This window comes from Crocodylus porosus, unplaced genomic scaffold (assembly GCF_001723895.1).
Source record: "Crocodylus porosus isolate Cpor-Errol unplaced genomic scaffold, CroPor_comp1, whole genome shotgun sequence".
In the NCBI taxonomy this organism is placed as follows: domain Eukaryota; kingdom Metazoa; phylum Chordata; order Crocodylia; family Crocodylidae; genus Crocodylus; species Crocodylus porosus.
This window is the reverse complement of record NW_017728947.1, coordinates 56,901,293-56,924,050: the sequence shown is the minus strand read 5'-3', so window position 1 is coordinate 56,924,050 and position 22,758 is coordinate 56,901,293. Positions and strand designations below refer to the sequence as shown.

The window sequence follows — 22,758 nt, the reverse complement described above, 5'->3', positions numbered from 1 at the left end:
TCTTAGCTTATCTGCTTATCTCCTCAAACCTTGCATCACCCTTCAAAAGATCTCAAGACACGTCAGGCTGTGGCACCCTGATTGAGACTCACTGGGCTAAGGGACTCTCTTAGATATGGACCCTCTTGGAGTTGAACTGAAACGACCAAATCCTTCTTACATAAGCTACCAAAATATAAGGTTATGAGTGGCAATTAATTTAGAATTGCCATTTGGTTAAAGGTGAGGTCAATATGGGGGAGAAAGGGTTTGTAGACAATTACACACAAAGGATTTGTAAACAATGACTGAGTCCAGCCCAGGATGTCACATGGAAATTTAGCCTTTAATAAGATAAAATTTTCTGGAATTGAAGCCATTTTACAATCTGGTTTGTATCTGTCTTTTTTTCCCCCCTGTGGAGAATAATCCCACTTTGACCTTGAGGGTTGAAAATGATTTCTCATAAAGCATAAGGGTATCAGTATGTCTCTTGCTAATAGCTTTGGACTGTGCCAATAATCTGTCATCAATTTAGCAGATAGAATAAATTCCCCAGTCATTTCCCTATAAGTTGATGTCACATGGATGCTTTAGATTTGAATTATTGGGAAAACCACAAAACATCTCTATGCAAGTATTAGTTTATTAAAACACTACATATTATTTCAATTCACTCATGCCAATCTTTTCAGAAAAACAATTTGGCTAACTATTCTTCTTCTTATGAAACAAATGAAATCTGCAGTCACACATACACACGCACACACACACATTCACATCTCCTTTCACGGGAGAGTATGAAATTGTTTCAAGTCTTGGGACAGGGTTTGCCAATAAGGACAATACACCTGCTCTATCAGTCGTGAGCTTGAAAGTATGTAATGTTAATCTTCTGAGCCCTCATTCCACCTTTTCTTTAATTGGTCTTCAGTTGGTATAAATCAGCACAGCTGAGTTAAAATTAATGAAGCTATAATTTAATCTGATTTACACCTTTAGAGGATCAGCCAGCTCTTTGATATGAGGTGTCTTTTCCTAAGGCCAAGACGTAAGACTTCCATGTGGCAGATTCAAGGGGACTTGCTACCTACTTACACAAGCGCAAAGCTATGGAAAGCATGAGTAGGAAGCCTAGACCTTCATGTCTAACCAACAAAAGCCTTTTGTTGGGGTGGGTAGACAGGAGGTCTGCTATGTTTGTATGGCCCTCTTCTTCCCCCTGCCTGGTGCACACAACTATCAGTGTATGCTCACTTCACCCAGAACCTGTCTATCTCTTGTGATGTTTAAATAACAGTCTTGGTACTTTATCAGAATCCCTTCTGTATGCCATAAGCATATCCACAGGATCCAGCAGCTTATTCAGAAAAAGCCCCGTCTCTACAAACAAGCTGTTTTAGTCCCTGCCATTTGTGTGGCTAAGTTCCAAAGGAGAACATGGTCACCTCCCTAATGACAGAAGGCATGAACGAGGTTCTGAACCTCTCAAAAATATTCAGTAACCACAGTGTAACTCGGTCATGCTCTACCTCCTCAATGCCATGTTGGCTGCAAGACTACAGGATATTCCTGACGCCTCTTCAACCACTTAGGAGGCTCCATTGCAAACCTCTCTCCTAACACTAACTTTCCAACTTCCTACAAAGCTACATTATAATCCTTCTCCCCATAAGTGTCCTCTACCCCCTGTAGTATCCTTCTTTCAGAAAAAGTTTTCCTCTCCCTTTAACTAAAAGAGAAGCACTTCCTATAAACCCTTTAATATACCTGCCATCCATTTCTTGGAGGGCATGGTGTCCTATCATCCTCTGAGGAGGAGGAGAGCAAGTGGTTGGAAAAACTGAAATCTATATCTCAATTTTATACAGAATTAGAATTAGTTATTAGATAGAATAAAGTGCATACAGTATATAGTTCATGGCTTGCCACACACCCACAATGTAAGAAAAATCAACATGAAATAAAAGTGACAGTGTTTCCTCTTCTCTCTCATGTGGTGCCTTTCTCTGTCCCTTGGCATAAAGACAGGTACTGTGGGAAGAGGCAAAAACTGTGAGCAGTTAGTCTCAGGGAGGTGAATGGTTGCTGAACAGTAAGCCCCAGTCGGTGGTAAATGGTGATATTGGACGCAGAAGGGTGAAGGACTGGTGCTGAAAGTTGATTTCATACAAGTTCAAAGAGTGAGAAGTTTGTGCTCCTCCTTCTTCCTCATCAACCATCTTTTTAGTACTTTGTCCTAGAAAAACAAAACAAAACCACAAGCAAAATTATCAGCATATAAGGAACTGCTGAGCAGTAAATTAAAGTGTCTGCTGAGTTCTAATTTGACCTTCCTGCACAGCTAGGGCTGTTCACAAGATTCCAGCATAACATAATCCCCAAAGCTTGACTTCCAAGTGTAATAGGAGCAGCAGACAGGGGCTCAAATACCACAGGGAGATGCACACTGTAAATATCTGGATAAAACACAGATACCAACCCCTCCTTTGTCCAAGATAAGAATGTTTTTGTCTTAAGCACTAAGAGTCAATGCCTTTGTATGGATTTGTACACCAGTTAGTGCAGTGGGGACTCAATCCTGATTACAGCCTCTATTTAATAAACATTAAACAATAACAGATTGATCCCTAAGGGTCTGGTGGTAAAGGAATAAGTGCCTATAAAGGTTGAACAAAGACAGCCACAGCCAGCGCACTGAGCCCACTGTCCTGTATTACCTTCCAAACCTAGATACATTGATTTTAACAAGGAAAGACTTTTTTGCCCTTTTCCTTTGCTGGCTGATCTGATGCCAGTCAAAGTTGCTGAATTAGCACTTTCTGGTGTTTAAATCCATGAATCTGTATTTTGCTGACACAGATTTTAACACCCAAGGTGCACAAGAAGGAGGGAGGTTATAAGGGTTATAAAACAATACAGGAATGAAATACCATGAAAGAAAGAGAAGAATAGTAATCATAGGACAAAAAGGAAGAGCTATAAGAAGCACTGAAAAACAGTTTTGGATATTTGATAAAGTCTTACAATTCAGTGATTAGGAATATGCCATTTGATACCGAGGTAAACCATTATAAAATCCATGACATACATATCAAATATGCATTTTTAAAAGATCTTTGACACACTTGTTATAGTTCTCACTTGTGCATTCAATGAATGGGCTGGATGTCTCCTTCTTGCAGTGAGGATGTAACTTCTTATCATTCCTAGCAGGGGGCAAATGAGTTCCAGAAACCCAACCAAAAAAATTGTTCTGCTGCTGAACAGTTCAGTTAATGGATCCTGAGAAACATGATAAGACAAAACCCTGAAGTGATGTTTGCAGAGTGCAAATTAGACATTTTTACGCAGAGATTTCCTCACTTAGCTTCTCTCAGACAAACCTCTACCTCTCCACCAAAAGGAAGTACATATAGTTTGATGTCCTAAAAACTATACAACACAGGTTGCAGACCTTCCAAGAATTAATTGTTAATCAAACTACAGCTTATTCACTCAAGTTAAAAATCATCAGCAATGAGAAATTACTACATGCCAAAAAATGGTGAGGGAAGTAGGTTTTCGAAACTACCTAAATTTAGGAGGACAAGCCCCACAGACTTTCACTGGAATTTGTGCTCCCAAATTTCTTAGATGCTTTCTAGAATCCCCCCTTTAAAGGTGGCCATCCACCTCTGCATTCAGTTGATGCACAACCTAATTCTGCTTGGGCACGCCTATATGCGATGCCTTAATGCGCAGTGAACTGTTCACAAAGAAATATTCGCCTTTGCTACTGCGCATTAGCACAGCTATTGTGCCTTTATCTAGTATGTACCTCATATTAGAGATACTAAACTTAATGCAGTTTCATAGCTTCATAGTTGTTAGGGGCTGAAAGGTCCAGGTCATCAGGTCCAGCCCCCCTGCACTTAGGCAGGAAAGACTGCTGGGATCAGATGACCCCAGCAAGGCGGGCATTAAGACGCTTTTTGAAGGCAGCAAAGGCACATTAATGAACGTGTAGATGTGCCCCTTGGGTACTAAATCCACCTACTCCACAGCACAGAACACTTATTTTAGAGATTTGCCATGCACTATGCTATGTTGCATTATAATGAAAGTGAATTCATCATCATTATCATTAGCCTATTCAAGAGCAATGCTACCAGGAAGAAGCCAGTCCATAAACATTTGGACCTGAAGTGAGCAGGGAACAGCCTCAGAATGGGAGTCTTGAAGGTGGGGAGACAGCAAGGGTTAAGGCCCAAGGGAGGGGTACAATTGTCACTAATGAAGCCAGTTACATTTGCCCTCAACCTTTCTATCCTAAGCCTTCAAGACTTAATGGCAGGGGGTCTCTTTTAGTTCCCCATAGGGCTAAAGAACTGAAGCCGTTCCCTGCCACAGCTCTCTATGAATTTATTGAGAAGTGTCAGTTTCTGTATGCAGTGTTTGATGCTGCAACCTTTAGCACTGGTTTGCATCAGAACACTGACCTCCCATGTCATTTTAAATCCTGCAGTGTGCAGGGCTTTAGCTGCACAACTCTTTTTTATGTCAGTAAGAGCAGTGAGGTCAGATACTACTTTGGCTACTTTGGAAAGTCACCCTAGCTGCATTTGTTTCTAAGAAGTTGAGGTTAATTTTCTCAAGAGAATTAAATGAAAAGCTTTTTTTTCTTCTTCTTTTTGTTGTCATTTATTTCTCAAGGACATTGTTGAAAGTTCTCCAGGGGATTCTAGGCCTGCACTTTGGATAAATATTTACTGCTTATTGTTTGAAGCAGGGGATGAAAGCACCATCAAGCCCTCTGCACAGCCTCACCAGCTGGGCCTGGTGTATGGCTTGGGGGTGAAGGGAAGTTTTTGTACCCTATGGGACACCTAAACAAACCAAACAGCCACCTAACAATGGTATTTGTGAAATCCACATCACTTGCTCTGTGGCAGAGGGCCATGGCCACTGGAGCTGGGGTTCTGTGGAAATGGATAGATGCTATAAAAATTTGAATTCGGGTGTTACAGCTGGTTCAGCCTTACAGTAATCTCACAAAGGGCAGGTGAAGGGATGGGTGGAAGTCCCACCCACTGGTACTGCACTGCTATTGTCTACAGGGGGGTGGATGGAAAGGAGCATCCATTCAGTTGCATAGAACTCTTCAGAAAAAACAAACCAATCATTTACTCTTCAGGGAATCCTCCTCGTCGCTCTAGAGCTCATGAGATCTCTTCCTGCTATGCATTCTTCCTGTGACAGCCACAGTCGTATTCAGTGGGCCATATGTTGTTCTACTCCAGAGGCATCAAAATATGGCCCATGGGCTGGATTCAGGCTGTGAGGCCATTCAATTCAGCCCATGGGGTCCCTAGAAATTTAGAAAATTTATATTTATCTATCCTTGCTTCCTGTCAAAAATGACAGGAGCCAGGGGTAGTAGGACCCAGGGGAAGCCCCAGCAGGCTCCTGCAACAGCAGGGCCCACCCCATTTCACCCCAGCTGGAAGCCCCAGTAGGGGCTTCTGGCCTGGGACCATGTGGCTGCACTGGCACCAAAAACTCAGGTAAAGGGGGAGGGAAGGGCAAGGCAGGACCCTGAGCAGCTACGGAGATGCTGCTGAGCGCAGGCCCCTCCCCCACCCTGTGGCTGGCGCTCCCCGCTGCAGCCACTTGCAGCCCATGTAGGGCTGTCCTGAGCAGGCACAGGCAGCTCCACATGGGCTGTGAGCAGCTGCAGCAAGGATCACTAGCCACAGGGCAGGGGAGGGGCTGCTTTTCCCTGCGCTCACCACCAGCTTGTAACCCACCCCCACTGACAGCCTGGGCCCCACGCCGGCTCTGGGCTTACCCATCAGGGCTGTGCTGTGGCAGCAGCAGTTGCTCGGCACAGAGGAAAGTGGCCCCCCCCACTTGCCGTGCCAAACAGTGTTTGCTGCTGCTGCCTGCACTCACCACCAGATCCTTTCCTGCCAGCAAGCAGGGGGTTGGGGTTGCATGTTGCCCCCCACCTGTACTGCAGGGTTGGGGGGCATTGGGAATGAGTGGGTGCAAGAGTCAGTGGGAGCATGTGGCCTGCATTGGTGTCCCAGGGCCAGTGCTGGTGGGGCCCAGAGCGGGGCAGCAGGAGTACAGGGTCTCAGCCAGCAGGGGCTCTATGGAGCCGGGCCAGCTGTCCCGTCTCGCTGCTGGAGCATCCCAGCCCGGCTCCACAGACCCCTGTCAGCCTGCGCCCCGCTGTGGGCCCCACTGGTGCTGGCCCTGGGACATTGGTCCCAAGACGGTGACCAGGGGGTGGGGCACCTGTCAAGGCGTGGGGCTACCCATGCGGCCCTCAGCAGCTTCCCAAAACTGGGTAAGTGGCCCTCCGCCCAAAATAATTGCCTGCCCCTGTTCTATTCAGAGCCAGCTCAGGCTATTCCTTTATCAGCTAAAAAGATGACAGGATTAGATCTCTACAGAAATGGGATTTTCCATTTCACAGGAAATTTCACAGTTTCAAAGTCATTCTGTTCCAAAATGAAAAAAAAAATAATCAAAACATTTCCTGTGAAACAAAATTCCAAAATACAAATATCAACTTTTGGCTCACAGAAAAATTTTGATAACATCATAATGTTGTTTTAATAAAGTCATAACATTCTGTTCTAATTTTGACTTTTTAAAGTTTCATATGTATAACATCTGAAATAAAAAGTCATTTCAAAACTGAAAATCAAAATGCTCTGTTCTTAAATGGAATGTTTTAACCATACACAATGCTCCAGTCTGCTTCCCCCACTTAATACAGACGTTTGTCAAAATTGACATATATCCATTATTTTTTTACTTTCAACAGATAAGTATATCCTAACTAAAATATTCCATGGTAAACTTACTGATCCCCTTTAGTCGGAGCTGTGCCCATTTCAGGCAGGATTGCCAAACATACTGTCTCTGCAATGATCCTGCTCAAAGGAGTGAGAGACTAGGACCAAAAAAGGAATCAAAGTTTCCTATGTAGTAGTTGAGATAATTTTCATTAGTCAATGGTCCTATGCCCCTCTGGAATATAACTCCTCAATGCTGATCAGACCCACTATTGGATTTAACTGATTACTTTCCATTTCAGTACTGTACTTTTCTCCCCAGTAGTCCAGGATTCCCCTATTCATAATTTTTGTACCTTGTTTATTGTACCATTGCACTAAAGCACCTACAGTTTTCAAAGTGTTTTTTATGACAGTGCATTCCTTTTCCTGTGCTTCCTTTTGCTTCAGATCCAATCCTTCTCAACAGCATTCAAACCCTTGTATGACACTTGGTGTATTGTCAAATCAACCTTTTGATTAAACTCTCAATTGCAAATCCTGGCAATGAACACTAATACAGAACATGGTAAAATCTTCCTGCTGGGACATGTGGGGCTTCATTGAAACACTACCATTCAATGTCCTTCCAAGAAGCAAGTCCCTTGTATAACTGAAACCCCCATAGTCCATCACATGAATAAAGTCCTTTCTGTAAAAGAATACTCACTCCATTGCTGTTGATGCCTCATAGGGTGAACTCCCCCCCCCCCCGCCTCTTCTGTAAAGTGATAAATCTCATAATTATATTGGCCTGATGTTGGATCAATCAGATTATGCATTGACGTCAAACTGTTAAAAACTACTCACAAGACACAAGCCTGCAGCCCTTTGAATGGATTATGGCCAATTCACTCAGAGCTGACTACTATTTCTTGAGAAATTTCTCTTCAAATAGTAAGAGGAAGCAAACTGGCAAGGTAATTTTGGCATCAGGACACTAACCCTTTAATTTTGCAAAGTAATAAACAATGGCATATACCACTCTATTTGATGCAGGGGCTTACAGAATGATCATTCTTTTGGCTTTCTCTAACCCTGGATCCTGCAGACACCCATATTTGGCAGGTACTGTTGGTTCTTTTAGTATACAGTGAAAAAACCAAAGACATTTCACACCCAGCTATTTCCATTACTGGGTTGGGAGTTCTCTCCCCCAACGGCATTATAAAATCATATCACAGATTTGGAAGGAACCCTAATAATTTTAGATCAACCCCTCCTGCAGAGATGCAGAATTTGCTGTTCTTGAACTATCCCAGCCTGTCAGTCTCTTAAAAACACTTAAAGAAGAATATTTTCCAGATTCACTAGGAAGCTAGTCCCATTGTTTTTCCATTCTTCTAGTTAGGAGATTTTTCCAGAGATATAAACTAAATCTGTTTTGCTGCAATTTCAGCTCACTGTCTCATGTCCTGCTCTCTGTGACAAGAGAGAACAATTTTTCTCCATCTTCCTTACGGCAGCCTTTCAAATAATTAAGAACTGCTAACATGGCTCCCTTATCTCCTTTCCTTGAGACTAAACACACCAAATTCCTTCAGCATTTCCCCCTGCAGCTTGCATGTCAATCTCTTTTATCATCTTCATCACTTGCTTCTGGATTTCCTCTAGATCTTCTGTATATCCTTCTTAAAACATCATGCCCCAAAATGAATAGTGCTCCAGCAGAGGCCTAAGCAATAGGCCTGTGTGAGTAGGCAGCTATTCGATTTGGCTTCGGATCTGGCCATTTTAGATGCCAGGGATCCAATCCAGAGCTCCAGACCAGGTTCCTGCTTCAATCCAACCGAAGCGGCTCCAAAACTTCGAAGCTGCCTTGGAAATCTGGCCATAGGGTATAACAGATAATCAATTAAATATCGATCACTTTGTTGTTCTGTGTCTGATTTGGATGAAACATGCAGAGATGGTAGCCTCTGCTAAGAGCATAAAGCCTGCCAAGTTTCAAAAAAATCAGCGCAGGGGTTTGGGGGGAACTGTACCCCAAATTCTTGAAAGCAAAACTCATGTCACGTGTATGTATTACACCACAGTGGGGTGGTAGCCCCTGGTGAGGCCACAAAGCCTGCCAAGTTTCAAGAAGATCAGTGCAGGGGTTTGGGGGGAACTGCACCTCAAGCTGCTGACAGGCAAAACTTGTGACACAGATGACCCTGTGTGTGTTAAGACACAGCAGGGTGAAAGCTGCAGGAATGGTAATCCCTGCTGAGGCTACGAAGCCTGCCAGCTGTCGAGGAGATAGATGCAGGGGGGTTCTGGGTTCTGAAGACCTGCACCTCTGGTTGCTGATAGGCAAAACTCATGACATGGGTGCTTGTGCAACTTACTGTCTCTGTCTTGGGGCAGTTGATTGTCTGTATTGATTCTTTCCTCTCCTTAGTCTGTGGTTTTGTAGGTGTGAACTGTTGCTAATTAACTGGTTACATTAGCTAGCAACTGTGTATTGAGCTGGTCCCTGAGTGAATCTTGACTGATTGGTAACGGGTAACACAGTAGCTTAGCAGCCAGGCCTGCAGTTGTCACCCCCCCCCCCCGCAACAAAGACAGACACAGTTGCACAAGCACCCATGTCATGAGTTTTGCCTGACAGCAGCCAGAGGTGCAGGGCCCCAGAATCCCCCTGCACCAATCTCCTCGACAGCTGGCAGGCTTCATGGCAGCAGCAGGGGCTAGCAGGCCTGCAGCTTTCACCCTGCTGCACCTTAATACACACAGTGTCACCAATGTCACAAGTGTTGCTTGTCTGCAGCTTGAGGTGCAGTTTTCCCCAAACCCTTGCACTTACCTCCTTGAAACTTGGCAGGCTTTGTGGCCTCAGCAGGGGCCACCACCCCTGCAGTTTTCAGCCCACTGTGCCTTAAAACATGAGTTAATGTACAACCCCGCATCTTTACCTCTGCTCTTCTGAACACTGCACAAATACACTGCTTAGACACATACCTGCACTTGGTCTTTCAGTTCTACAGTCAAACATTTAATCCACTCTACAGAAACAGCACAGATAAATTGTACAGCTTCTTTACCTGTATGCAAATGGCATGATCTAACACTGTATTTTCACTTATCAGTAAACTCACAAACCATACTTGTTTCTCTGCTTATCTGTATGACCTTGTGGTAAAAGGCAGTGAGATATCTAAGCACAGATTGATAATTACTGCTTAAAATGTTGTGTTAAAGAGTTAATGCATGTTTAAATTATTAGGTTAAATTGGGTTCAAAATGGCCATCCAATTTAAACTTAGCTCATCCTAGTGCCAACCTTACACTTACAGACCCAGTTTCAGTGGCTGGCAATCAGTCTAAACCTGTAACGGTACAGAAGTTCCATGCACACAAACCAGTCTAAAAACCACAGAACCTGGTTTAAGATAAACCTCAATCTATGCAGTATCAGACTCATTTGATTCAGGTTAAACAGGTGCATGGAACTTCTGTTCACTTCCCCTGTGCAACTCCAGGACAGGAAAACCCAGATGCTGGCCTTAGCCCTGGGGCTGCTCTTTTCACATGCTCCGTACTGGTCTATTTTTGCACCCATGACCCCCTGGGCACCCGACCAGCCAGTGCTTTCAATCCCCATCCCACAAGTTGCTCTGGGTGCAGCCACTTTTATCAGGGTTTGCTGCTGCCAGAGCCAAGAAAGTAAGTTCCGGTGCAGGGAGAAGCAGGAGGGATGGAGGTGTAGGTTTGCTGGGGGGACCCCCCATCCACGCAAGTCATGCCTGCCCCCCCACAACCTACAGGTCACACCTGCCCCCCATTCCCTCATTCCCTGGGGGATCCCTGATCCTCTCCAGCCTGCTGGAGCCCCAATCCCTCCCTCCCCTGCTAGTCCCCTCATCCTTACTTACTGCCATAAGGCAGCCATTTTGAATCAATTTAAGCTCCCCTAATGCCCCCAATTGTCTGTACTTAGCTCTACAGGACAAATAAAAAACCTACTAACACTTTATTGATTTCTCAGTTAGAGTTTTTTTGATTCTATAAAAAAATATGCAATGTCCAACTCACATATTAGCCAATTGCTTCAAGTGAAATGAACAGTCCTCAGTGGAGGTGCCCACGGATAGGGGAAAACTGCATGCTGAGACACTTCAATAATTCATTAAACAAACTGACTGGCCTAATTTAAGCAGTTATGTAAGGCCATGTCCTTGTCTCACTGATATCAAAGTTACAGTGGTAGTGATGGCAAGCCAGGATGGGAAGCAAAGACACAGAAATCTGACACCCGATATCTCTCTTTTGCATATTCAAGCCTATTATTCCAATTGTCCCATTAATGGGATTTATACATTTTGTTCAATGACAAGTTATGTTTCTATACATGTCATCTGACTCTAGTTAGCAGAGGAAGTGACTTTAACAGGTCCCAGATTTGTATCATAACCACATGCCTTCTTCATGATTCTCTGGCCTGATGTCCAGATTGTTGCTCTCATGAGGGATGTATAATACAAATAAAGGTATTTTTTAAATGGAGCCAATAGGAAACTAATTATTTTAGCCATGTTCACTACAGAGTCAAAAGCAAGTGACCATTTTCAAAGTCTGAGCCCCTGAATTGGTGAGTGCTACATGTCACCAATAAGAAAAACTTCTTTAGTTTCTGGTTTATCCATTCATTCCAGAGGACAGGAAACCGCTGAGCAGACTTAGATTTTCACAGTCAATTTATGTAATTTGGAACCCTGGAGGAACTTGGGCATGAGCACTTTTAATAAATAATTACCCTGCTGACCCCAAAAATTGAGTTGTGGACCTATGCCATGATGGTATTCAATTAAGCAGATGTGGGATCACTAAAATATCTTGGAAAGTAGATTAGGGGCTGTGCACTCACCTTCAATCTCATGCATTCTTTTTAATTCTCAGTTTCTCTGTTGTTCTTATAATTGCACTTCTCCGGCTGGTCGCCTTTTCTGCTCTGTATTTTTGCTCCATTCTGTTCAGATACACCAGTTTTGTCTGAGGCATCTTTTTTTGGGGAGACAGACTCTCCTTTAAGTTCAGCACATGCAGCAGCCTCACCTCCTTTCTTTGTGATTTTTTGTCCTTCATTGCGAGTGTTTTGAGTCATCTCCTCCATTCTTCTTCTCAACAACAGTCCTTTATCCCCATTGCATCTGCCACCTGCTGCCTCTTTGGGCTTCCCGCTGAAGCATTCTGTGGAGTTCTTGATCAATTCTTTCTCTGACGGTACTTTTTTTTCCATGCTGTCTCCCTGGGGTGATGACATGTTCTCCTTACTGCTGTGCCTAACAGCTTGCCCAGTGCTTGTAGTACTGCTTTCTGAAGTACTGCTGCTTGTGCACTTGTTTTGCTGAGAGGTGTCAGTGGTGTTTGGCTTCTTAACATTATCTTCTACAATTCCTTGCTTGCTTAGCTTGGACTCTGGCTTAGAGTCACCCATGCCAGACACAGACACCTCCCCTTCTAGACACATGGCTGCTTTCTGTTTCTCCCTCTGATTGTCCTGTGCAGACAAAATCTTCTCACATTTCTGGCCCTGTGATGAAAAGACACCATGATCTTGGGAGCTTGATGGCTGCCCATCCTCTTCTGGATCTGCTGGGCAATTGAGTTCCATCTCCTCCTCACCAGCTGGAACTTCACATTTCAGGTTTTCAGTGCTTGTGAGGCCCTGGAATGAGAAATGTGAACAGCCCACTGAGTTTGGTTTTTAAAAATAACAATACAGTACTTACCTTGTAAAGATTCCCAAAGGCTTCCTTAGGCTGATCTTAATTTTCAAGTATTATTATTGAAAATAGTACCGTAACTTTCAGAAGGGAAATGGAAACACAGAGAAGTTAAAGGACTTCCCTAGTTTAAAAAAGTGGGTCAGTGACTGAGGCAGATGAACATTCCAGCTCCCTTGTCTTGAGACTCCAGCCTACCTGAGCCAGCATGTATGTAGTCAGGCTTGCCTGCACGAGTCAAACAGATGTTCTGTAAACCCACCTGGCTATCAGGGTCATCCTTTTGAAATGGCATGTCCTCACCTTCCTTTGCATCCCATCTGTGAAAATAAAACACAGAACTTGGGCTGTCAGCTCTTCAGATGACAAAGCAACCCTCTCTGCCCAAGTCACAGACAGGAACCCCTACGGATCTTGTCAGTGCCATCCATTTAATGTCAGAATGGGTAACTACTGTGTGATACAAAACACTGCAAAACACTCTTGACTGGGGCATGAGAGGTAAAGACTGGAGACTGAAGTGACCCAGCTTTCCAGGACAGCAAGACAGAGCAACTGCAAAGGCTGCTTACACATTTAGTAGATTCATTTACTAAATGGAACGCCACAGCACATGTCCATAACGTTCTTCCTTCTCAATGTCTGTTCTACAGCAGTAGTTCTCACCTGGTCCATGGATGCTCACATAGTAGATGTAGGACAAGCAGATGGCTGGGTTGACCAAGTCCCTGCCCCCAAATATTCTTATGCTGATAGGCAGTATTTTGGTGAGAAGTTGTAATGATCTGTGCATGATATTCGCCGACAGTAGTTGCTTTTGTATAGTACAGTGGCCAGGCTAATGATATTGACTGAGAGGTGCAGCATTGGTCAAGATGACTCTGCACCGCACTGCCTAGCACCAATATAGGCAGTGCTTTGCAGAGTTGCCTAAGCCAACTTTATATGGGCTGATGTCTAAATCATTGAACCAAACTGTTGAACCTCCTGAACCAAAAGCAGGAGAGCTCTATTCTGGCTCTATCATTTCTTGTTCCAAAAGTCACCTGCTGGCACCTCCCATAGTGGCGTAAGGCCATTTTCCTCAGCACACCACCACCAGCCCGGGCTCTAAGGCACTGCTGCCAGCCATGGAGCCCAGGCTGCTCCCAGCAGGCAGCTGGGAGGCTGCAAGCCCTGCTGCAAGCAGACTGGACTCCCTGGCCCAGCTGCAACTAGGAGGCTGCAAACAGCTGCTCCAGGCTCTGGCATGTTGGCACTCTGGCACCTTTCAAGGTAGACATTGTGGGTTTTTTGGCACTCTGGCCAAAAAACATTGCCTAGCCCTGTTCTATAGGGATCAAAGTCACCTCTCCCAATTCAGTCCATGATAGTTCTAGAATATCTCTGGGGCGTTAAAATATTTATAATTGATAGAACAGGCTCAGGAGAAAAGTAATTCACAAAACAACTTGCTTTCAAGGAAATGGTAGAGGTGGGCCTAGATTAATTACTTGGTGCTCCCTGATTCTGATATTTCCTGCTCCTACACAGAGCATGTGATGCATGAACAGTCAGCTTCTCAACCACACTGCTCCCATACTGAGGAGTTGTTTTTGGCATGAGAAGGGGGACATTCCACTCCTTCCTTCACAGAGGCCTCCTACACTTTGTACAGATGCTATCTCACCCTGCCCCAACACTTCTTACTGTACTGGTGTTGGGATGTAGATCTAAGGTAGGTCCCAGGACATATTACACTGATTAGAGAGCATGGTTTGCCTGCCACAGTATTCCTACCTACTACCCAGCCAGTCCCACCTACTTGATAAATCTCAAGGTACCTTCCTAGTCCTCTTAAGAAGCACTGCACAATCCTGGTACAACCCAGTCTCTGATGGAAATAAAGTCTCCATACATGAAACATGAAGAAAACAGGACTGAGATTGGGACTCTAACTCCATCTCATTCAAATGCCCACCTACCCACACCCATCCACATATGCACGCACACACACATACATTATGTAATTCAATCTCTGTCTCAACCAAACTGTTTCATCCCCTTCAAAAGGAAAGTACAACTCAACATGTAGCACGGATGCAGATTGGCTTTAGTACAAACTCCTGCACAAACACGTCTTGATAAAGTAATGCTGAATGGTGAGACTTCAAAAAAAATCATGTCCTCTGCAATCACTGACTCTTGTATCAACTTATCTTCTAAATGTGTTCAGGTACACCTGATTTATTCCACCTTTTGCTTGTATATTGATGGCACCTTTAAAGCACTTACCTTGACAGGAGAAGCTGTTCTGAAGCCACTAAATCTTACTGAGCATATCTACACATGTTCCCAACTGTGCAGTTACTTTAGTACTTTAGTCATTTAGTACTTTCACAAGTACTAAATGATTGCACAGTAATGACTGTTACTGCTCAGTCCCAGAGGCACACAGGCTGTTTCTGACCCTACTGTGCAGTAGGAACAAGCTACTACAGCACAGTAGCGTTGGCATCATGGTTCATGGCCGCCAATGCTATGTCACTGTACCTCGTCACTATGGTGATGTGGTGTCTCATGCAGACACGCCCCCAAGTCGGTTATTAAAATTCTAATCTAAAGAACCTATAAAATCCAATTCCCAGTACAGATTTTGTCACTAGGCTATTAATACATCCCAGTTGCTTATTCGGATGTCTGTCATAATCTGGACTTTGCTTTACTAACACTGATAAGGCCCAAGTGTACCAGAACTCTGCCTGCAACTCCGTATATGGAGGAAAAGGTGAAGAGCCCAATTACTCAGGGATAACAGTGACTTACACAATATGCTGATGAATACAGGACATTTCCTAGTCTCCACAGCTGAAAAATAGATAACAAATACTGCGGAATGAAGTGTCGCTCTGCATTTATAAAGCAAAGTATCCCAGAACCACAGGGACAGGCCAGTGAAATGTTCTAGAGGCTGTGATCATTAGGGGGTGGCAAGAGAGGGGGCACCCTGCAAGGAGAGGGGGAACGGAGATCCCTGGTTGAGGGAGCTAGCTGTGACTGAGGGGAGGTTGACCTTGGGAGATATTTTGCAGGAATCTTTATGATGTCTAGCTGGTAGTCTGGACATAGGGCCAGTTTTGTTTTATCATAATCTGTTGTCAAAGCATTTGATCACCTTTCCTTTTTTATACTATTTGTTCTTCCTTGTAATAAACCTTTTTGTTTTTCTGTTACTTTAGTGAAATGCCTGTGATAAATTGTGATTTCTGGGCAAATTAATAACCTGTGCATACCCATTCAGCAGACGGGGGACTAATACGCTTACACAAGCCTAGGGTATATCTTTCAGAGTACCCCAACACCTTGGAGCAGCGTGCTCAAACTTTTTGCCCCATGGGCCAGATAGGCAGTGCCAAGTAGGCACAATTCTGCATGTGGGGCTAGCATGGGGGGCTCCATGTGAGGGGTGTGCAGCCCAATCCTGATCTAGACATGGCGAGTTGGGTGGGTTGGGTGGAACAGCCCTGATTTAGACATGCGGGGGAGGGGGGTGGCTGGGGTAGAGTGGCCCCAATCCGAATGCATGGTCCACAGGACAGAGGTTGAGCACCCCTGCCCTAGGGTTTTGTCACACAAGGGCATGCCCCACTACTTAGTCATCTTGAACTATACAAGATGATGTGCTGGAGCATATGTCAGAGGCAATATATAGAACCTTGTTTGATTAGGGATTCATTAGAGGCACTATCAGGCCTTGTTCACCTCGATTTTTCTGAAGTTTTCTGATAGACAGCAATACTGCTTGGCAGTTATAGAGCCTTGGTTCTGGATAACTGTAGACATGTGGTGATTATCCCAGGAAACACTTGCCTATTTATTTTCAAATTTCAGTAGGAAAACAGGCCCTTGCCCATTGAGCTAAGTGAGAAGGAAAATGCATGTCGGCCTGAATTCTTCTTCAGTACAACTCTGAAGTTCAGTGCACCACTTAGCAGCTTGTTCTCTCTTTGATAAATTTAAGCCAGAATATGCAACCCAAAAATATATTTTGGGTGCAGGCCTACAGGTATAGTGTGCCATGTAACCCACTGCAATTTCTGTGTGAATAAAGTATGCTTAGGGGCTCCAGCGTGCAGTTATACAAAATCCACTCTGCACCAGTTTGTCAGCCTGACGGGATCTTAAAGTGGGAGCTAATTATATTTATACCCATTTAAAGACTCCTGTACAGTGCTAGAGCAGTGTACAGTAGCCTTAATGCAAAAAGATTCAGGGCCACACCTAACATGTTACTTAAATTTCCCTTTTAGGGTGATAAAAACAGTAAAAAAAGTGACAAAGAAAATGTGTAACTGCTATGTGACATTGCTGGATGGAAGAATTCATTAACTGTGCTTCTCTCATGTACTAGGTTCCATTCAGCCGATATGATGACCACTTGTCACAAAATTAGTAGAATATTCCTAATGTGGGAGCAGAACTGCTGCTTGGCAGCTATGGAGTCAGAGTCCCCCTGTGGACGTCGCTGACACTAAATGTCACAGTACACTGAGGGCAATGTGGCAAATGCACTTTTAAGCACTGAGTTAGTATTTAAATGGTCTTGAATCAAACCCTAATGGGATTAATTGGGAAACCAAGATGCATTTGATTTTAATTACAGAGATACACCCATCCTTTAAACACTTCACTGTAAATTAGAACCATACAGTACTTGGAGCACAGCTCAAGGACTTCAAAGTCTGAGGTGCACTATGCCTGGTTCTGCCACTCATGTACTATGAAGCCTCACATAAATCAGTTTTGGCAGTCAAAATATAGAATCCAAAGGTGGATTTTCAGATATGCTGAAGACCCTCAGCACCTTGGACAGTCAGGCTTCAGGTGTCCAAAAATAGCCAACAAAAACTAGAAGTTGCTTCTTTTTTTTTTCTTTTTGGAAATCTGGTTGTTAATGTCACTGCCTCTGTTTCCACATCTATAAAACAGGGCTGACGCATCTTCTGACTCAGTTGTATCTCTTCTTAGGGTTTATTTATGCAGATTGATGCTATTTGTATAGCGTTTTAAATATTCAGAGTTACGTCAAGTTTTTCATATTGTTAGTTGTATTTCTTAAGTAGTCCCCGGTACCTTATAGAATAAGTTAATTACAAGACCTCATTCTACTGCTCCTGGCACTCAGGCAACCCTACTGGTTTCTCTGGAGATGCCTGCACTTAACTGAGGGTAGATCATGACCCAGACACACAGTGGCAAATTATGATAACAACAGCAAAACATTAAATGGAGATGTATAGCAGAGGGTAAAACAGCATTTTAACTGGATTTTGAAATCAGATGAACAGGTACAAGCACAGTTGGCTGTCACCAGAGCAGAAACAACACAGAGAAGTCTTTTGCACCAAGAGACTGGTTGGAAACCAGAGAACAGGCCACTACTGGATCAATAGAGAGCCTGAGGACAGGGAAAGGGACACTGTAATTAAACAAGGTCAGTGGAGGGGGAAAACAGACACAGTAGTTCTGAATTGATCCTGAAATGAATGCAAAGCCAGTGCAATTATGCGAGGCCAGTGAGGGGGATGTGGTTACATTTCAACAAGTCAGTGTGTTGTGCCCACATCTTCTGTAATACTCCCAGTCCTGCAGATGAAAAGAAGGAAATTTGTGTCAATTCCACGTGCTCCCCCTAGCTTTTCCATATATTATCTCCAAATTAACCATATTTCCCCTTCCAAGCAGCTGGTGAATGAGGCGAGGGGTCCAAATTCCCTGGAGTAACTAGATGAGCATGAAAAAAAATCAGCTGCATTGGAGTGGTAAAGATGAGAAAAAGGAAAAAAATGATAAAGTGACACATTTAAGAGGACAATGTCACATAGGATCTCAGTGTCTCATACGGACCTGAAGAACAGCTTGGTGTAACCATGGCAGCCACAGATGCTTTTATTCTCTCTAAAACATGCTAGAATGCCATAACCCCCTGCACCTGAGTCAGAAAAATGCACTGAACAATACACACCTTCTAAAACTGCTGCAGGAGAAGGAACAAGCTGTTAGAGGCTAAGATGGGCCAAACAACATCTCTGAAGCATAGGCTTTAAACATAACCCTTTTCAAAGGCTTCTAAAAGCACTGCTGAATAAACTAGTTGGCTGGCTCCTGAGGCAGAAACACCCCCCAAAAGAAAGGGGGAGTGTTCAAGGAACGATGAAAGTCTTACAGGGAATACTGTCACCACAAAAAAGATTTTTTTGCTTTAAAACCTTTCCAAAAAATCCCCTAGTTTTGGCTCTGCCACTATTTGAGCAGAGGCCAAGAAAACAGGCAGGCTGATTCGAGCCTAACATAAGGAATGACAAGCTGTGCTTTCCAGTGCTCAGAAGAACCTGGCTGCAGAAAAAGCAAAGCCCAGCAGTGCTAAGGCATTACATACCAACCAGCCAGCGTTTGGCGTGACACAAAACAGCAGTGCCTTAAGATCAAAGCATCAGCAGCTGATTTTTAAAAAAGGATATTCAGGTATACATCACAGCAGATGTCCAGGTCATAAAGTCTGTTTGGCCCCTGATAAATCCCATATTTGTGGATCTCCAGTAGAGTAAATACAACATTATAGTTAGGTATAGGGCCAATCCCCATGTGCAGGGGCGTGTGGTTTGTGGTGCCACAAACTACTTTGTGGCGCCACAAACAGCATGTGGGGAATGTGAAAATGTGCGCTGCACTGCAAATTTGCAGCATGGTGGCAAAATATGCTACCAGAAAATCCTAGTAGCAAAAAAATATACTCCTGGGAAAAAAGTGGTGCAGACCACATGTCAATAGCATACACCACAACAAATGGAGGGCTAGCACCCAGAGCAACACTCTGGCTGCTGGCCAGGCCCTGTGATGCCAGATCTGCACCCCTGCTGCACCAGAACACCAGGTAATACTGCTGAGACCTTCACAGGTGCCGGCCCCAAGCCCCCTTACCTCTACCTGGGACAATTTGCTGTGCACTGAAGCACATGTGCGATGGGGCACAAAGTAGCAGCACAAATTTGTGCCACTGCTGTTTGTGCCTCTACAAGCACACACTCCTGCATGTGGGGACCCACCCTATGTTGCTAAGAGTGGTATTGTCAAAAATCACGTTCCCAAAACATACAGCACGCTCTTGGCAACAATGAACAAGTTTCCTTTAGAGAAGTGGTTCTCAAGCTTATTACTCAAGGCACCCCTTTTTAGACTCCAGGAATTCCTCAGAAAATATCAGCTCTGAACATTCACACTCATTTTTTTTCTTTGATTGTGGAAACACAATAAAGTAATTCTTCTATTGCAAAGAACTCAAAGGACCCCAATAGATCAGAATGCTTTTGACACCATGGATTCCTCTCTGGGCCTATCTTGTGAATCACGTAGGTGTTTGCACACCTGACAGTGCTAATATTGTGCAGTACAGCACACGGCCCTTAAAAGGATCTCAAGGCACTCAGTATACCTTGCCACCTGGTTGAGAATCACAGCTTTAGAGAAACAGAAAAGGCAAAAAAGCAACTAGAGCTTGAGGAGATTCCAAGGCTTGCTTTTGGCGAGGAGCCTCAGCAAAGAGAAATTAAACATCTCAGTCTCATCTGACCAGCTTCAGGCTTATGTGCACCAGAATGAGATATCAGAGATGAGGCCCTGACATGAGAAGCACTGCTATTGTGCTGAGCTCCACCAGCATGACAGATAGCTGAAGCAGTCCTGTTTAAGGCAGCGGTGATAGTGTAGCATGGGAAGAAGTTGCTTTGGAATGAAAAGGTCCAGGACCTCCTTAAGGCTTTTTTTTTAATACTAACTACCACCTTGAATTTCAAGCTTCAGGCATCTTAAACCAATTTCCAAGTATTAGTAATGAGGAGGAGACTGAACATGTGGGGCAAATTAACTCACAGTTACCCTCTGTAGAGCAATTAGACATCTGGGTCTGGCCACTGCCAGAGAAAACACTGGACTAAATGGCCCTTTAGTGCCATTCCTGTTTGCCAGCCATTCAGCACAGAGCGTGGAGCACAGTGTAACATACTGTCGTCACACTGCCCTGCCTAAAAAGGGAAACAAATAAACTCTTTCTGTTCATTCCAATAAGCAGCTCAAGAATTGTGACTGATTTTTAGCTTATGCCATGTTAATGATAATTGCGCCTGAAGCCAACAATACAGAGCCTAATTTATACATATCCATAGACCGGGAATACATCAGCACCAACCAGGATAAGACTTTATTAAAGATTAAACATAGGGAAGAGATAAGTCTTATAATGCTATTAGGTTTTTCTAATATCATCATTCCTTCTCATCTGGCTCTTCATACCTGATTGACCGGGAGCAGGGACTGAGCACACAAGGGTTTTGGAGCAGAATCAGAGCAGCTGGCTCATGGCACATAGTGCACTTGCTGACAGCTTTACTTCGTAGATCCCTTCCTTTTGATTACATCTGACTCTCCCAGAATGACCTGGAGAAATGTCCTTTCTCCATAAGGGAAAAGAAATGTATTACTAAAGATGTGAAAATCAAGGTTTGACCAAAATAAACCACCCTTCCTGAAATCTGAGTTTCTTTGTTAAGCTATTCTGTCCCTTGGAGCAGAAACACTGCAGCCCCCAGTCACAAAACAGTATTTTATTCAAGTGGAATTAGTTTTTCCAGATGCAGAATGCACCTGCAGCTGAGCTTTCCCAGCCAACCATTCAGATCAAAGTAGTTGTCAGAGGTCTTTTATACAACTCCTCAAGGAAGGTATCCCAAGACAAGGTATTTCTGAAGCAAGGACCCAACTCAGTCCTTTCTCCGCACCTTTCAGCAGGCACTGTTCTAGAGAACAGGAGTCCTAGGTGAAGGAGGACTCGCAACTACTGCTTGGGTTGGCAAGAACTGCTTGGGTTGGGTTGGGTTGAGCTGAACACCCTGATCTTCCTCTCTTCCAAAACAACCTAAAAAGTCCAGTCATGAAAACTAGCAGGCCCAGCTGAGAAGGAGGCTGAAAGGAAGAAAATGATCTTTGTAATGGTTCAACTCCTGTTCCCAGGGTAGCACAGACATGGAAAACACAATGTGTTTGTTCCATTCAAGCTTCCTACGGTAACTGCCCTTGGGGGATTTATGTGCATCTACCTCAGTAAGACACAGTCTGTTCTTGGAACAACAAGTTGTCCAGAAATCTCTCCAGAGGGGGGATCACAAGTATGTTATTTTATAGGAACAAATCATAGTACATTATAAAGTGAGTCTTGGAAACTGAATTCTTCTGTTTGGCTTAGAGCTCTGAGCAGTGCTTAACTGCTCAAGTGCTGGTGGCAGCAGAGAGGGCAATACTGGAGGTGGTAGCTTTTCCTCTACGTCAGAGCTAAACCAACACCAGTATAATGTCAGGAGTCACTAGGTGCCTCTACATGTTCATAATAATATGATGCAATAAACTCTGGCACTTATTGCTCCAGAATTTATTGATCCTGGGTGCCTGGGACTGCAGCACAGTGAGTTGGGTCAGAGCAGCCCTGGCTTGCAGGGCATCTGAGACATCAGTCTGCCAGCCTGGGGCTGCTCCAAGAAGCTCAGAGTGCTGCAGAGGCGCTGGTTGAAGCATGAGGGTGCTCCAGTGTGGGGCTAGCCGACAGCCCCACACTGCATGTATAGACACAGAAATGTTTACTGCAGAGCTAAATAGTCTACTCCACAGTAAATGTCTTGTGTAGATGTGCCCACTGTGTTGTAACCATCTTTCAGATGTGATGGTAATCTTTCAGATGAGATGTGAGGGCCAGACTACTTGTGGTGGTTTAAAGGCATGAAACTTCTTGCATATCTATAGCTGTGCAAAGCTTCGGTAGCCAATTCAATTTGGAGGAGATTTGGCTTGATTCAGTGGCTGAATCTCCAAATCCAACTCAAATCAGGAGACCCAGTAAAAGCTCCTAATCAAATTGGAAACCTCTGAATTGATTTGGAGAGATTTGGAGGCGATTTGGAGATTTGGCCATAGACTAAACAGGCAGCAGTCCTCAAGGATGCTGGACACAGCTGCCTCCAGCTGGTAAGTCTGCTGTGGTGGTCGAAGTGGGGAGGGAAGGGGCATGGGGGTGGGCAGATCAACATCCCTACAGTGAGGGAGGGATTAGGGCTGGGGCAGGGACAAGCTGCCCTGCCAGGGTGGGGGGGCACAGGACTCAGGGAGGGGGGCTCCCACCACTGCACGCTCCTGCACGCCGCCAGTCTGGGATGGCATGG

At 44.3% G+C, this 22,758-nt stretch overlaps 1 protein-coding gene across 2 annotated transcripts in view; it reads right to left on the bottom strand.

The window, feature by feature from the left end:
• Window positions 1-306: 306 nt before the first annotated feature.
• CUNH15orf52 (chromosome unknown C15orf52 homolog) overlaps window positions 307-22,758 on the bottom strand; it is a 92,522-nt gene continuing 70,070 nt past the window's right edge. For both annotated transcript variants that reach the window (XM_019552321.1, XM_019552322.1), the window contains 3 exons: window positions 12,777-12,834; window positions 11,656-12,456; window positions 307-2,218 (listed from right to left, as the gene is read on the bottom strand). In XM_019552321.1, the coding sequence (XP_019407866.1) occupies window positions 11,677-12,456; window positions 12,777-12,834 (838 nt within the window). In that variant the 3' untranslated portion in view covers window positions 307-2,218; window positions 11,656-11,676. The remainder of the gene's footprint in view (window positions 2,219-11,655; window positions 12,457-12,776; window positions 12,835-22,758) is intronic.